Below are 14,001 nucleotides of genomic sequence, written 5' to 3' on the forward strand. Positions count from 1 at the left end.
TAAGGTGGTCTTGACTTTCTAGTAAATTCTTTTAATAATGATAGCTAATATTTGTTGAGAACTACTACCGCATTTTGCCATGTATAATGTGCACGTTTTTGCCCAAATTTTTGAGGGAAAAATAAGGATGTGCACTATACAAGGGTAGTACTAATTCCATATCTATATAAACTTTTTAAAATTCTTTTATGTATGCTAATGTGTTAAAAGTGTAACTCAAGAAAGCAATAATGTCTGTATACAAAATACAAAAATACAAAAAACAGGTATCTAAATATAAATAAATAAATAACTGAATTTAAAAATTGGAAGGTTTTTTCCTGAAAGTTCAGGCCAAAAACATGGATGCGCATTATACATGGGGGCACATTCTACACGGCCAAATACAGTATGTTGTAATGTACGTTGCCTTTCTCATTCCTCACATTAACTCTATGTCAGTCCCATTATATTCCCCTTGTGGAGATGAGTGAAAAGAATCTTAGATGAACTAGTGTGAGGTTTCACAGTTGGTGGGGATGGGACTTTAACTTGAGCACACTCTGCTATGAAAGAACCTTGCAAAACTTCCTGTAACATGAGAAAAAAGAAGATATGTCTGGAGAACTATGTTTGGTGATATTTTAGGAAAACTGCAGATGAAAGAGAAAGGAAATGTGCTAAGAACTGGAGAGAATTTTTGGAACTCGTGACTTTCGCGTGTTAGACTATAAACTTGCTCTTGTATCTCAGAGTCCTGCGGCAGCTGAGTCAATCCAATCTGTTTCAGTTTTTGCTCCCTACAGTGATACTTAGCTCAATGCCTGGCACATAGTAGGTGTTTAATAACTATTTGTAAAAGAAATAAAATCTCAAGTATTTGCAGGACAGTTACCTTGGGTTAAGATGCCCTGTGTTCACGACTGCAGTTAGCAAAGCAAGACCTGTACCTTCAAAACTAGACATTCTGAGATGGCTTATCAGTGACTTCAGAGCATTTTACAAACAACCAAGGAAGATTACCTGTGGCCACATGGTTGAATGGTCTGCAAAAGAGTCTCTCAATTGTGTCATGACTGTTCCGCTTCATTTCAGCTAATTTTTGTCCCATTGCTCCTTTGCCCTTTTTCTTAAAAGTATAAAAATCTATTCTGGGTTTGTTCTACAGAGAGCATTAATTGTCCTGGGTAAGCGTGGGAGGGGCAGGGTCTCCATCGCGAACTGGTGTACAGAACACTTTTGCACAGGTACAGTTAATGGATACCCAGAGCCTTCTGTTGTTTGCAGTTTAAAGGGGGTTTTATTTTTGTTCAACTCTAGCTAGGTTTCTAAGTACCTGAAAAGTGGAAAACATACTCTTTATTATATTCGTTTAAAACTCTCTCAAGAGAGGAAAGTTGCTAGAGAATAGAAATTTTATGTACTTAAATGTGTCATGTTACGGCACTTCACAATGTTTCGTTTACCTGGGGCCAAAGACCACCGATCCACACTGATTGCTAATTGTTTAAGATTGTAAATAGCATATTCGAGAACTGAGGGAGAGACAAAAGAAACGTAAAGGAATAAAAGGGCCACGATAATGAAAAGAATATTGTGAAGGGAAAGGCCGGGCAGAATTATGATGCAGGTCACATCCTGTGCCTGTATTTAATTGTACCTTTGTATTTAATAATAAAAATGATTACATGCTAGTGCTAACAGGTGTCTCTCCCTGATGTAGTATTGATAAGTGACAGCAAATTACTCTGATTCATAAACTTTGAATATTATGCTTTTGTTTTGAGTGTTACCAGCCTATACAAGGAGACATGTTCTGGAAGAATGAATATTAACCCAGGAAGATTTTAAAACTTAATTCCTGATAAGTATATGTAAAATATAGGTGAATACTTAAAGTATGAATGAGAAAAATGACTTTCCAAGCACTTTTTACTCAAAGGGAGTTGCGCTGATACCGTGGTTGCTTTTTTGGTAGTTTATGTTTCATATGAGCTTTGGATATACCTGCAAACAACAGTGATTACAGCTTATAGGAGGTGGTCTTGCTGTTAGGACCTGTCTTCTTTGCCTTGTCTCTACTTGCTCACCTTGACTGTTTTCCCTGACTGCCCGAACATACAGCCCCTGCCCCAGGGAATTGCTCTCCCTGCCACCTGTTTTTCCCTTGATTTGCAATTCTTTTTCTAATAATTTTATAAATTGTCATTCAATTACAGTTGTCCCCATTTCCCCCCCATTGTTGTCGCCTGCCCAGCCCTAACCCCCCCTCATAATCTTAATTGCCTTATTAATTTATTGTAGTTGATTTTATCCGTCTCCCCCATTAGAATGTGGTTCCATAGAGCAGGGACCAGGGTGATCTTATTCTCCCTACTTAGTGGATCCCTAGTGCCTAGCATCATGCCAGTCTCAGAGTATGTGCTCGATCAGTATGTGTTGAAGGGATCTGCAGCTTGCTGTCCTAATCACACATCAAACTTTATCACTGGTCTTCTCCTTTTGTTTGTGTTTTCACCAGCGATTTTGTGATAGAAGACATCCTGTTTCCATTGTCTGCTGGGTAGCTAGGTAGACAGACAATAGTCCCTTGATTCAGAGGAGAGCACAGCTATAGTGGGGGTAGGGCTGAGGGGTTGGGCACTATTCCTAGACTCTCTTAGCCTTGAGCACATTTCCCTTATTTGACCTGTGATTATGTTCTGTATTCATGTACATTAACTCATTCATTCGTTTGTTCAACAAATATTTGAATATCTACCAAGTAACAAATGCTATGGTAGGTACTGTGAGAGCCATTGAATAAGATTCTCTCTTGTTCTTTTAAGAACATATTATTAGAATCAAGGTTCCCTAGGCTTGGAATTGTGATTATTTGGGTGTCTGCTGTAACCCTGGTTCCTTGGACAACCCCTGGTACATTAAAAGCATTGAGTACTGTTTGCTCAGTAAATGAGTGTCAAATGTAAATGTTTAGAAGACAGTTTGTGCAGTAATAAGTGTACTTACAAAGTGCCATGGAAGCACAGAGGAGAGAAGGCTCTTGAATAAGAGAGGAGTCAGGAAAGATTTCATGAAGGAAAAATGAAAAGTTGATAGTGTACCAAGTAGGGACAACATGAGCAAGCCAGAGGTATGAAAGAACAGAGCTGTATTTGAGGATGGGCACTGGGGTTAGCCTGGGGATTCAAGGTCAGTGGGTGGGAGTGGGGGGCATTGAGGCTGTTGGAATCATTACCAATCCCTTATTCAATCACCCTATGCACTAAACTGCTTTTATGGCACAAACTAATCACCTCACCATCATTTATTCATATCGTTTTTACAGGAAAATGAGCTGTGTTCTAAATAGCCATCTTAGAATGCAGTTTTGAAGATAGAGCCAGTGTTTCAGTTGGGACTAACTTTATTAGAAAATTGGTTATATGGCTGGTGTGAGTTATCTATTGCCACAGTTCCACACAACCATTGAACCTCAGTAGCATAAAAACAATTAGGATTATTGCTCCTGCATTGGAGTGGTCAGGTTTTTTGATCTTGTCTGGCTCAGGTTCTTCTGCTCTCTGCTGAACTGGTGCTCATGTCTGTCAGCTGATGTCGGGTGGCCTTGGCTGCAGTGATAACGGGAGCAATTTGCCACATGCCTCTCATCATGCTCCTGGTCCCAGCAGGCTAGCCTAGGAATGTCCTTTTCATGGCACTTGAAGAGCCTCCTTTTTCTTTTTTCCTCTCACATCTACTAACATTCTATTGGTGAGAGCAGTTTTTCAGGGCTGGGTCCAGAGTCAGAGTGGGAGAGGACACTGTGAAGACAGATGGCAAAGAGCATGGCTACAAGGAAGGGTGAAGAACTGGGACAATTTTTGCAAGACTCTGTAACCCATAAAGGCTAATCAAATCACGATTTCATTATAACTCTAGGTCTAATGTAAGAAAACGATTTCTGATTTTATTTTTATGATTTAGTTTATAAAGCACCTGTACTTTGGTCTTTATTAATGCCCATTAGACATACTGGGCCAAAGTGAGAGAAACCAGAAAAGCAGGAAAAGTTGAAGTCTTAACAAGGGTAGAAGCCAGCTATTGAAGATTAGCCATTACATTCACTATAATTTCAGCGGAGCACCCGACTCCTCTCCTTTTGTAGGACACTGAAGCCCCGAGAGGCCCCCAAACTTGTGACCCAGTCATTCCAAGGCCAGAGCCATTCACCAGTGTGTTATGTAAGGTGCATTCTCCCTGATCCCTGCCACTACCCGCACGAGTAATCGCTTTTATAAATAATTTACTTTGGGAAATGCTTTCTTGTCACAATTTACCATGAAAAGTATGTTCTCATTCTGAGTTTGCCTTTTTAAGTTTATTCGACATGTGTATTTAAACCAGAATTTAGTAATCTCCTTACACACACACATACACCTTGTTTTTTACTCTGCCTCTATTGCACTCTTCCCATTAGATGGGGAAGTTTTAAATACAATGATTATATTAAATCAGCTTGAGTTTGTAGGTTATTATCATTTGAATTATCTTTGCCTGACTGCCAAGGAGAAGCTGCCTGAGAGGTCATTGTGACTGTCAGTCTGGGACTATAAAGCATGCCCTGCGCATTTTGTCAGAAATGGGATTAAATCTTTAGGGAAGTATTCTCCCCCACTGCCCCACCCGCCCTGCCACGCATCCATATTCCTCGTTCTAGAAGTAGGGTCAGGGTACAGGGAGATGGAAGGAAATACTAACATTTCAACAGTGGCAATTTTAATTGACAATGACTTTATGAACAGGTGTTATTTTAATCAAGAACTATTTTTTATAACAATTTTAGACTTTCTGTACGAATTCCTGGCTCCATGTAGATGAGTCTGTGTGATGTAAATGGCCATTTTAACGTGTGCTGCATTAAAGGGAGATTGTGTGTAGAATTTCACAGCATTGTAGAATTTTAGATCTGAAGGCCCAGGAAAATGCCAGGTAATTTGTTACCTAGGATTTTTTTATATTTACTCATTCTTCATACCGTTTACACATTCAATGATTATTTCTTTTTCCCCCCGCTGTTTTGCATGTTAACTTAGCTGCCAAACTTTGAAACCCTCTGAGGAGAGCAATATTGCTATGTCTCCAAAATATTTATATTTGAGGCCTATCACGTGGTTACATTCTAAAATATTTTTCACTCAAAATATTTCTCACTATTCCGTGTGCAAGGCCATTGAGGATTAAAGCAAAATCCTTCTCTGCCACCACTGACTGACCTACATTCTGTTCGGTGGGTTGATTTAACATTTTGTTGTTCTAAACAAGGGAAAACAGTTACAGTTCCACCTCTTCTGTGCTTCCTCTCATATGAGTTGTAAGTTCAGAATGTGCACATATGCAGGATTTCAAGTGCAAAAGGAGACGAGTAGGAAACAGATTTTCACAGTCCCCATCTGGGTCCTTGTGGAAGTGCCAATGTAAAGCTAGTCACTGATTAGTGAACGGTGTCATATTGCCTGGCTCCGAGGAAACAGATTCGAGAATCCAAACTTAATAAGCAGATCAATTGGGTGGGGGAGTTGAGCTTATTGTATCACATTCCAATGCCATGCAGTGTTGTCAAAAACTTTTTCTCCGGAAATAAAATTACAGGAGGCATACAGATACCTTGCAAAATGTCAAGAAAGGGGGAATTCAGTTAAGAAGAGTGAAAATACACCACTTATCCCAGGAAGCATATACTGCAGGCATCTGGGTGTCTCAGGGTAAAGGGTGAATATAATGTAGGTTGGGGAGGAGGCCTACCACGAATCCAAGGAGGTGAGTGAATTAAGCTGAATGTCTGCAAAGAAGGGAACTTCTGGGTGGAGGTGCAACCTCCTGGGCCCAGGGGAAGGTCAACTTACTTGTCAGTTTCTTGGAGCTTGTAATAACTGTGTTTGCTTTTCCTCTGCAGAGGGGAAAACTTACGGAATAAGTCTTGAGGGAATCATACATAACCATTTCTCCTTTTGTCCCACTGATGCAACTTAAATATGAAGGATACTTTGGGTTTAAATTCAGATTTTACACATTTCTGGGGTTTCCTTCCTTTCTTAAATTTAATGACTATAAAATGGGAAGGAACAAGGGATGATGTTGACTCAGAAGAAGGAATGAACAACTTTGCTTTGGAGAGACACAGATAAGGGGAGACTTCATGGGGAGATGTTTGAACCCAGTCATGAGAGATAAATGGGAATTGTCCAGAGCTTCCACAGTGGTATTCCAGCCAGAAGAATGAGTGTGGGCAAAGGCAAGAAAGTGTGAAATAATACAGGCATTTAGGGAATTGCAAATAATTTCACAGTTCTAGATACAATGGGAGTAGAACTGTGGCAGACGGAGGCAGTTTATAAATAAGTGACATACCTGATTTGAGTCAAGGCAGGTGCTGTTGGCTCTCAGGGCAGGTGTGGAAAAGAGCCAAAGGAATTTGTTTTCACCACACACTTGACTGAGGTTGATCTTGTTTACCTTTCAAAAGTGCTGGGATTTGGAAGGTGATTAAGGAGGCTTTTCTTAGTAGAAAACCCACAGAGTCAGATGAACTATACCAGTACTGCCCCAGGGAATCTTATTTTTTAAAAAGTATTAAAGATTTTGTATTTTTAGAACTTAGAGTTTTATTACCAGATGATTGTGTAATAGATATACCATATTACAAAGGAGTCTGTCATTTAATAAGTGGGATTTGTGTCTGGTTCCTTTGAATAGTGATTTCATGCAGGGTTGAAAATAGTTGATTTACACGTGGCTTTCTTTGAGACTTGCCCTGTGTGTACATCAGGGCACACCTGTGTGGATGAGCCTTTCCCTACCGTACAAGCAGGTCTTGAATTTTTTTTTGAATTACCGATAGGGTGTTTCAGTGTCATGAGCATGAATCTACTAGAAAGAGCAGAGGGGTTGGGGACTCTCTTTAGTTTAGATTTGTAATATCTTTAAAGAGATGATCTGTGGTGTTCCTTGTATTTTGTTTCTTTGGACTCTTTGTATGTATTTAACTTTGTGGAGCATATTCCAATTTTAAGTAAGGAGTCTTACATTAATAAAAGTTGGTTTCTTAAACTTTAAATATACCAACTGACTGTGTAATAGCAATGTTAGCATCACACTAAGTTGAACTTGATAGAAATGCTGACCTTCCTCCTTCTACCACAGGTACTGCTGCTGCAGCTGTTTCTTTCTTCTACTTCTATTAATTTCTGGATAAAATAACTTTCATTCTGCATGTTGAGGTGTAATGTATGTTCTTCACTTGATAGAGGATTTAATTTTGAGGGAAAGGTTCTTGGCTGATTGTATGAGTTCAGTGGTTTTAGAATAAGATGTTTGTGGGGAGGGGTGGTGGCATGTTCAGTCATTGATTCTCTCTTTATAACTTTGCCCTTTTAGCTGGAACAGATTACCTGTGTTGTGCTTCTGGCCCTGCACAGACTGAATCACAAGGAAGAAACTTTACATAAACCATTTATACTAAATGTTTGGTATGCTGGCAACATAAATCAACAACAATATTCATTACAAATTCATCCCTTTATCAGTATTATCTTGATAGAACCGATCCCAATGTGTGAGAATTTGAACCCTGCTTCAATACATCTAGCCCTGGGTAATTAATTATTCAGGGCACAGAGAACCTGGCCCCTGCAATGTAGAGTAATTCTTCCCGGTCAGCGTTAACTCCACTGGCAATAATAAATAGAAAAAGTCTCTAGTGATGCCACTATTTTAAAGTGATTAATCATCTTTCCCCCCTTCTCCTCCCCCTTAGTTTTCTTTAACTAGGATTTTTTCAGCAATAAATCTTTAACAATACAGGTAGGAATTGTTCTGTAATTAAATTTTGCCCTGCTTAATTTCTTGCCTTTTATGTGCGATTTAAAAAATGTTACATGTTAAAGAGCTCTAATCAAAATTCAAACCAAGAAAAATCCTTTTATAGAATACTAAGAAATTCTCTGTGGAAGATTAAGCTCTTGATTTTGAATATTAGATAGAGCAGAGATTCATAAAAATTGCTAATCAACACCAGTTGGGGTGTCAGATATTCTGAAGTTTTGAATTGCTTCCCTTTCAGGCATACGGGTTGTCTGTATTAGGAAAAGTCTGACATACACATATGTTCCCAAACAGAGAATAATTACTTACTGCTTAACTTTCCGATCATTGATACGAGCCCTGTAGGAAAGGGAGATTTTCCGCCCTTTCTGAGATACGAAAGCGCACTTGCTGCGGGAGCAGGTGAATGCCTGACTGAGAATGGCCATGTATTTCTAAATCGTGCCCTCTAGAGCTGACATCCATCACGTATATCCTGGGTGACAGGGACAGATGTGACATATCTGTTGTGACACACTGCCGTACCACCAGCCTGTGGCTGGAGGTGACTCCTGTCCCTCCTCTGCTCCTTTCCCCTGCTGCAGGACAACACAACGATGCACGGATGAACCTTGCCATTGCTCTCACTGCTGCCAGGTATGGGGCTGCCACGGCCAATTACATGGAGGTCCTGAGCTTGCTGAAGAAGACAGACCCCCAGACAGGGAAAGAGTGCGTGAGCGGCGCGCGGTGCAAGGACGTACTCACAGGTACGCAAAGGCTCTGGCAGGAAGGTATTTCTTAGCCTCTTGCCTTGCCTATATAATGACTGAGTTATAATTTTTCTGTCACTTCTTTTTTATTGAAGCCAGATTTCAGAGTCATCTTAATTATATTCCTTATTGTCAACAATGACTGGCTTAACATGAAAATTTTCCCTTGTGGGACTTGGCAATTTCCCCTTTTGTGTTAAATAATGATAATGATGATGATGATGATGATAATAAATGCAATAATAAAAATGACCACAGAATTCCCACAGCTATGAATGCATTTCGTTTTCTTTACAGAAACATGTTATTAATAAAATGAAATAAATGGGCCAAGTTTCAAAGTATCATTTAACTGACATAAACAGTGTATTTACACATCATTAAGGTCAATCACTTAACTTGGGTTAGATTTTCACTCTTCTCTTGAATCTGTAGTCATGTAGGCGCAGTTTCCAAATTACATCGTTTCCTTGCACCAAACCAGTAATGTGAAATATATTGTCACATGGCAGCACTGTTTACACATTTGAGTTTTAAAGAGAAAGCATCTTATTTTCCCATCCCACTTTCTTCATGTTTGGCACTTTGATGCTGGGCATTTTGCAAAATAACTGAGAGCTGAAATGAAAAAGTGGCATGCTTGTTTTCCCCCTCAGTTTGAACGTGGTTTTGGAAAATTTACTCAGGTGCAAGCCTTTTGTGTGGCTTTTCAATAACTCTCGCTGTTCATGTCCTTTAGTGTTGTGTACAGTATACTTCGCCATAGACTAAGTTAATAGATGAATTAATAATCCAAAGCATCAGTGAGCAGAGAAACAAATGGGGTGTGTGATTGATGCTGCTTTCTTTTTCAGGGCAGGAATTTGACGTGAGAGCCAAATGTGTTATCAATGCCACAGGACCTTTCACAGACACTGTGCGCAAAATGGATGATAAGAACGCCACGGCTATCTGCCAGCCCAGTGCCGGTGTCCACATTGTGATGCCCGGGTACTACAGGTAACTGTATGCCAGTTCGGTGACTGTCACCAGAGAACGAGGGCCACAGAAATTGTCTCTGTTTGTTCTTTCAGCACACCTTTCTTAATACGAGATGAAGAGAAATATGTCTGGTCACTATGTTGTATACTGGAAACTAACGTGCATTATATGTCCATTATAGTTAAAAAATAAACAAAAAAATGAGGAGAAATAAGTGAAGGAACTCATCTAAAACACAAAGTGCAATTTCGTAGCTTTTATGGCAGGGCTCCTTTGTAGGAGTTAATGATCTGGGATCCATTTTTATACTTTCTTTAGGGTACTCATCTTCAGAGATTAAAGCCTTAGTGTTTTGAATTTTAATTTTCATTAAAAGATTGAAAATTAATTTTGTAAAAATTCCGTAAATGACATTTTAATTAAAAAATTAAAAAGTTTCCCTGGCTTGGTGGCTCGATTGGTTGGAGTATTGTCCTGTACACCAAAAGGTTGCAGGTTCAATCCTTGGTCTGGGCATGTGTGAGAGGCATCTAATCAATGTTTCTTTCTCCTCCCTCCCCCACTAAAATCAATAAAGACATATCTTTGGGTGAGGATTAAAAAAAACCAAAAAGTTAATTTTATGAAACTACCAAATTTGCTTATGAAGAATTTGAAAATAAGGACCACTCTGATATTTTTAGGTTAATAACTTCTGAAATATACTTTGAAAAATATTATAACAAGTAAAAATCAGATACAATTTATAATTTATCATTATAACAAAGACAATCAGAAATAGAGAAATGGGTAGGGATAGAGATGAAATAAGAATATCAGTTTATAACAGTTTAAATTGGGTGAGGGACATTTTAAAATATTCTCTCCATTTTTGTATATGTTTAACATTTTTAACCAGTTAAAAAAGAAACATATGGCTTTGGGCCATATGAAGTTAGCAATGATTACCCCTCATGTACAATTTAAGGCATCTGTGGAAAAAACTCATGTGGCCGTGCTAAGAGTATTGAACGTGCGCACCGTTTCGTTCTCATGTGCGGTAAGTCTAGAGGCACACCGGTAGTTCTGTACGAAATAGTGATTTATGTTCCAGACATTCCTTATGACGTTATTTGTAGCTGAGAAAACACTAGAAACCACTTCAGTTTCTAACTTTAGGAGAATAGATAATGCATAATATGGTATATCTGAACAAGGTAATATTACATAGTCATTACAATTATAATTATAAATAATTTCAATGTCCTAAGAAAACGCTAATGATCCAAACAATCTAAACAATGTTAATTTAGAAAGGATGACGCATGATTATATGTACAATATGATCTAAATATTATATAAGTATATAAAAATGATTAAAAGGAAATATGTTATATTTAAATAATGGTTATCTTTAGGTAGTGCAATTTTGGGTTAACGGTGATAATTTCTAGGTTATATGTTTAGAATGAGAGGTATTTCTTTCTTATAATTTCCCCAAAAGAACTTAGAAATCTTTTAATATTTGATAAAATGGATCTATAGATCTATTTTGTTTAATATATATATTCTCCTAGAATGTCATCCTGCAGTGTAATAGATGCTAATGCCTTATTAATTATCAGTTTACCAGTAGCTGATTTTTCTTTAATAGAGTCCAAAAATACTCCTAATATGTATTAAACACACTTTTACTTGGAAAAATATTGCACTTCTACCAAGGAAAACACTAAAGGGAATTTCTTATCCACCAACTTGCAAATGTCTCCAAGTAGTTGGTTGACAGTCATTAGTATTTTTACTTAGGACTGGAGAAATCAAGATGCTGCTAGTCTTAATAATACAGGTTTATGCAGCGGTACTTAATAGAGTTTTAAAAACTGCTAACCACAAGTTTAGTTCAAGTGAAAGGGAGAGAAGTAAATATATGTAAATGTTGTAAATGTTTCTTGTATATAGAGAAATTTTCAACAGTAATCCCAGACACAATTAATTACATTTATTTGGTATTGAATTAAAAATATGCAAGGCCAGCTGGTTTATAAGGTTTTTGAGGGGGGGGGGCGGTAACATATCTTAGAGTACAGATGTAATACCTAAACTATGGACACACACATCATCGTGATCCTCATATTTGTTTAGATCTTAACAGATTCAACATATTTTCTTGTGTATTATATTTTGTGTTTTTTTTACTACTGTCCCATGATTTTTGAGGATACTTATTTTCCCTTATGTTACTTCTGCCACTTAAAAATGACGTCATTTGGGAAAAGCCAGTTTATTCAGGGAACCTTAGTTTGCCCATTATTTACATGGGAAGACATTCTGCTCTTTGAGGATGCACGGACAGGAGACTGTATGGAGAGTGTGTGTTAAGGTGATATCTTGCTGGAGAACTTCCTGGGTTTGTTCATCACTTTACTTCTTGCCAATTCTGTGACCTTGGCAAGCTGTTGCTTTTAGCTTCGGGTTCCTTATCTCATAATAGTACCTGATTTGTATACATTTTGACAACGTATCATCCTTTGATTACTTTTTATCTGTTTTGTTGACCGCTATACCCCCAGCTCCTGGTCCTATGTCTGGAACATAATAGTTAGTGACCAGTAAATATTTTTGAATGAATTCTATTAACATTTTGTCGTTGTTGTTAACTTGTCCAAATTGAGAGTATTACTTTTCTTAAAATTGAAATTTTAGTATAATACCTATGAGAGAATTTTTAAGTATAGAGAAGTTAAAACAGGGAAACAAAATATGATTCTTTGTTTTACTGCCCAGGCAACTCCTATAATAGGTGAAATTAATAGAAATAATCACTAGAGAAAAATAGATACAAAATGGAAAGGGAAAGCCTCCCTCTTCTTCCTCATGCCTCTATCTCATTCCCCCACTGCAGTTCTTCTCTGGTAATCAGTAAGATTTCCTTCTGATTCCTTTTAGGAAATTTATGTTTATGCTTGCACAAATGTATATCCGTTTAAAATTTTTATATGAAAGAGGTCATGCTACACCTCTGCTGTGCTTTACAATGTGTTAATAACAGAGTAGATAGGTGTTTTTAAAGAAATAAAAATATATACCACCTGCATGTAATATTTGCAAGACAGAATGCCTTTTTTAATAGGCTTTTTAAAAAAGATTTTATTTATTTGTTTTTAGAGAGAAGGAAAGGAAGGGAGAAAGAGAGGGAGAGAAACATCACTTGGTTGCCTCTCACATGGCCCCAACTGGGGACCCGGCCATTAACCCAGGCATGTGCTCTGACTGGGAATTGAACCTGCAACCTTTCGGATTGCAGGATGATGCCCAACCCACTGAGCCACACTGGTTATGCCTTTTTTATCCTAAAAATTTTGCATTAGCTTTGGGCCCCCTAACTGCAAATCAGGAAAGCATTAGTCGAAGTCTAAGGTACCTGTGTAAGTGATCTCATTCTATTTTGGGAGAAATGGAGGTCCCATGCTTAGTTAGCACTTTGGACTATAGAAGTACCACACAGCCCGCTGGAAACCCTGGAGGAGAGGTTGGCAGCTCAGTTCCTGTTCTGGCTGCTCCCTTGGTTTGGGCCTGCAAGTTGGATTAAGGGTTTATTACCTCTTTGGCACTGACCTTGAGCAGCTGTAGTTCTGGCATCCCAGAGGAAAGTTTTGCTCTCCATAACAAGTCATTTTCTTGGGTGGACTGAAGAGATCTCAGACTGAAATACCTCTCTGGGTTCATCAGTCAATCACACTCAGCAAGTCTAACTCAAGGCTCTAACTAGGTCCTTAGGAATGAGTGAGACCATCTGGGGCTGCCCTATAAACTGCCTGATAACTTCAGAACTAACATTTCAACTAGAACCTGCGCGGTTTGGAAATGCAGTGAGTTCAGTAGTAGCTAGTGACTTTTTGCTTGTCGGTTGCTAAGTGGAGGGTAAGGACCATGTGTGAGTATATCTTGTTGAGCTGTTTTCAGGGTATCTTTACAGCGTTTACTAAGCTTGTTATGACCCTAACATTCCACATGTGGAATTCTCTTGTGCAATGGTAAGGAAATTATTATTTTAATTTCAGAAAACCCAACACACAGAAATCATTTATTTTAAAATATACTCTTTAGTTTACTTAACAAATCTGGGATTTTCATGAGTGTGGCTATGCTCTTGCAAAAGCAGTGATGATACACCAAATAACTGAAATGCATGAAAATCGTCTCCCTCTAGCTGAAAGATGCTTTTTACCACTGACAAGGGGTCATTTTTTTTTCAGTAATGTGTGTACATACTGTTAGCTCTACCACTGATTGCTAAGTAGTTAACAATAAATTGATTTCAGTTCAAATAAAGGTACGTCAGGAAGGCAATGGTCTGCATGAGAAAATTGTTCATTACTTTTAATCCTACACCCCTGCCCCGACAGACAGACAGACACCACACACACGTAAATTAGCAGTAAGCTTT

The 14,001-nt window shown here is 38.3% G+C and overlaps 1 protein-coding gene across 3 annotated transcripts in view; it reads left to right on the forward strand.

Moving 5' to 3' along the window:
- Positions 1–14,001, forward strand: part of GPD2 (glycerol-3-phosphate dehydrogenase 2) — a 129,166-nt gene that overhangs the window by 88,519 nt on the left and 26,646 nt on the right. For all 3 annotated transcript variants that reach the window (XM_053918684.2, XM_024579930.4, XM_045187391.3), the window contains exons 7-8: positions 8,427–8,591; positions 9,449–9,593. In XM_053918684.2, the coding sequence (XP_053774659.1) occupies positions 8,427–8,591; positions 9,449–9,593 (310 nt within the window). The remainder of the gene's footprint in view (positions 1–8,426; positions 8,592–9,448; positions 9,594–14,001) is intronic.

The sequence above is a fragment of the Desmodus rotundus genome, chromosome 2 (assembly GCF_022682495.2).
Source record: "Desmodus rotundus isolate HL8 chromosome 2, HLdesRot8A.1, whole genome shotgun sequence".
Lineage (NCBI taxonomy): Eukaryota > Metazoa > Chordata > Mammalia > Chiroptera > Phyllostomidae > Desmodus > Desmodus rotundus.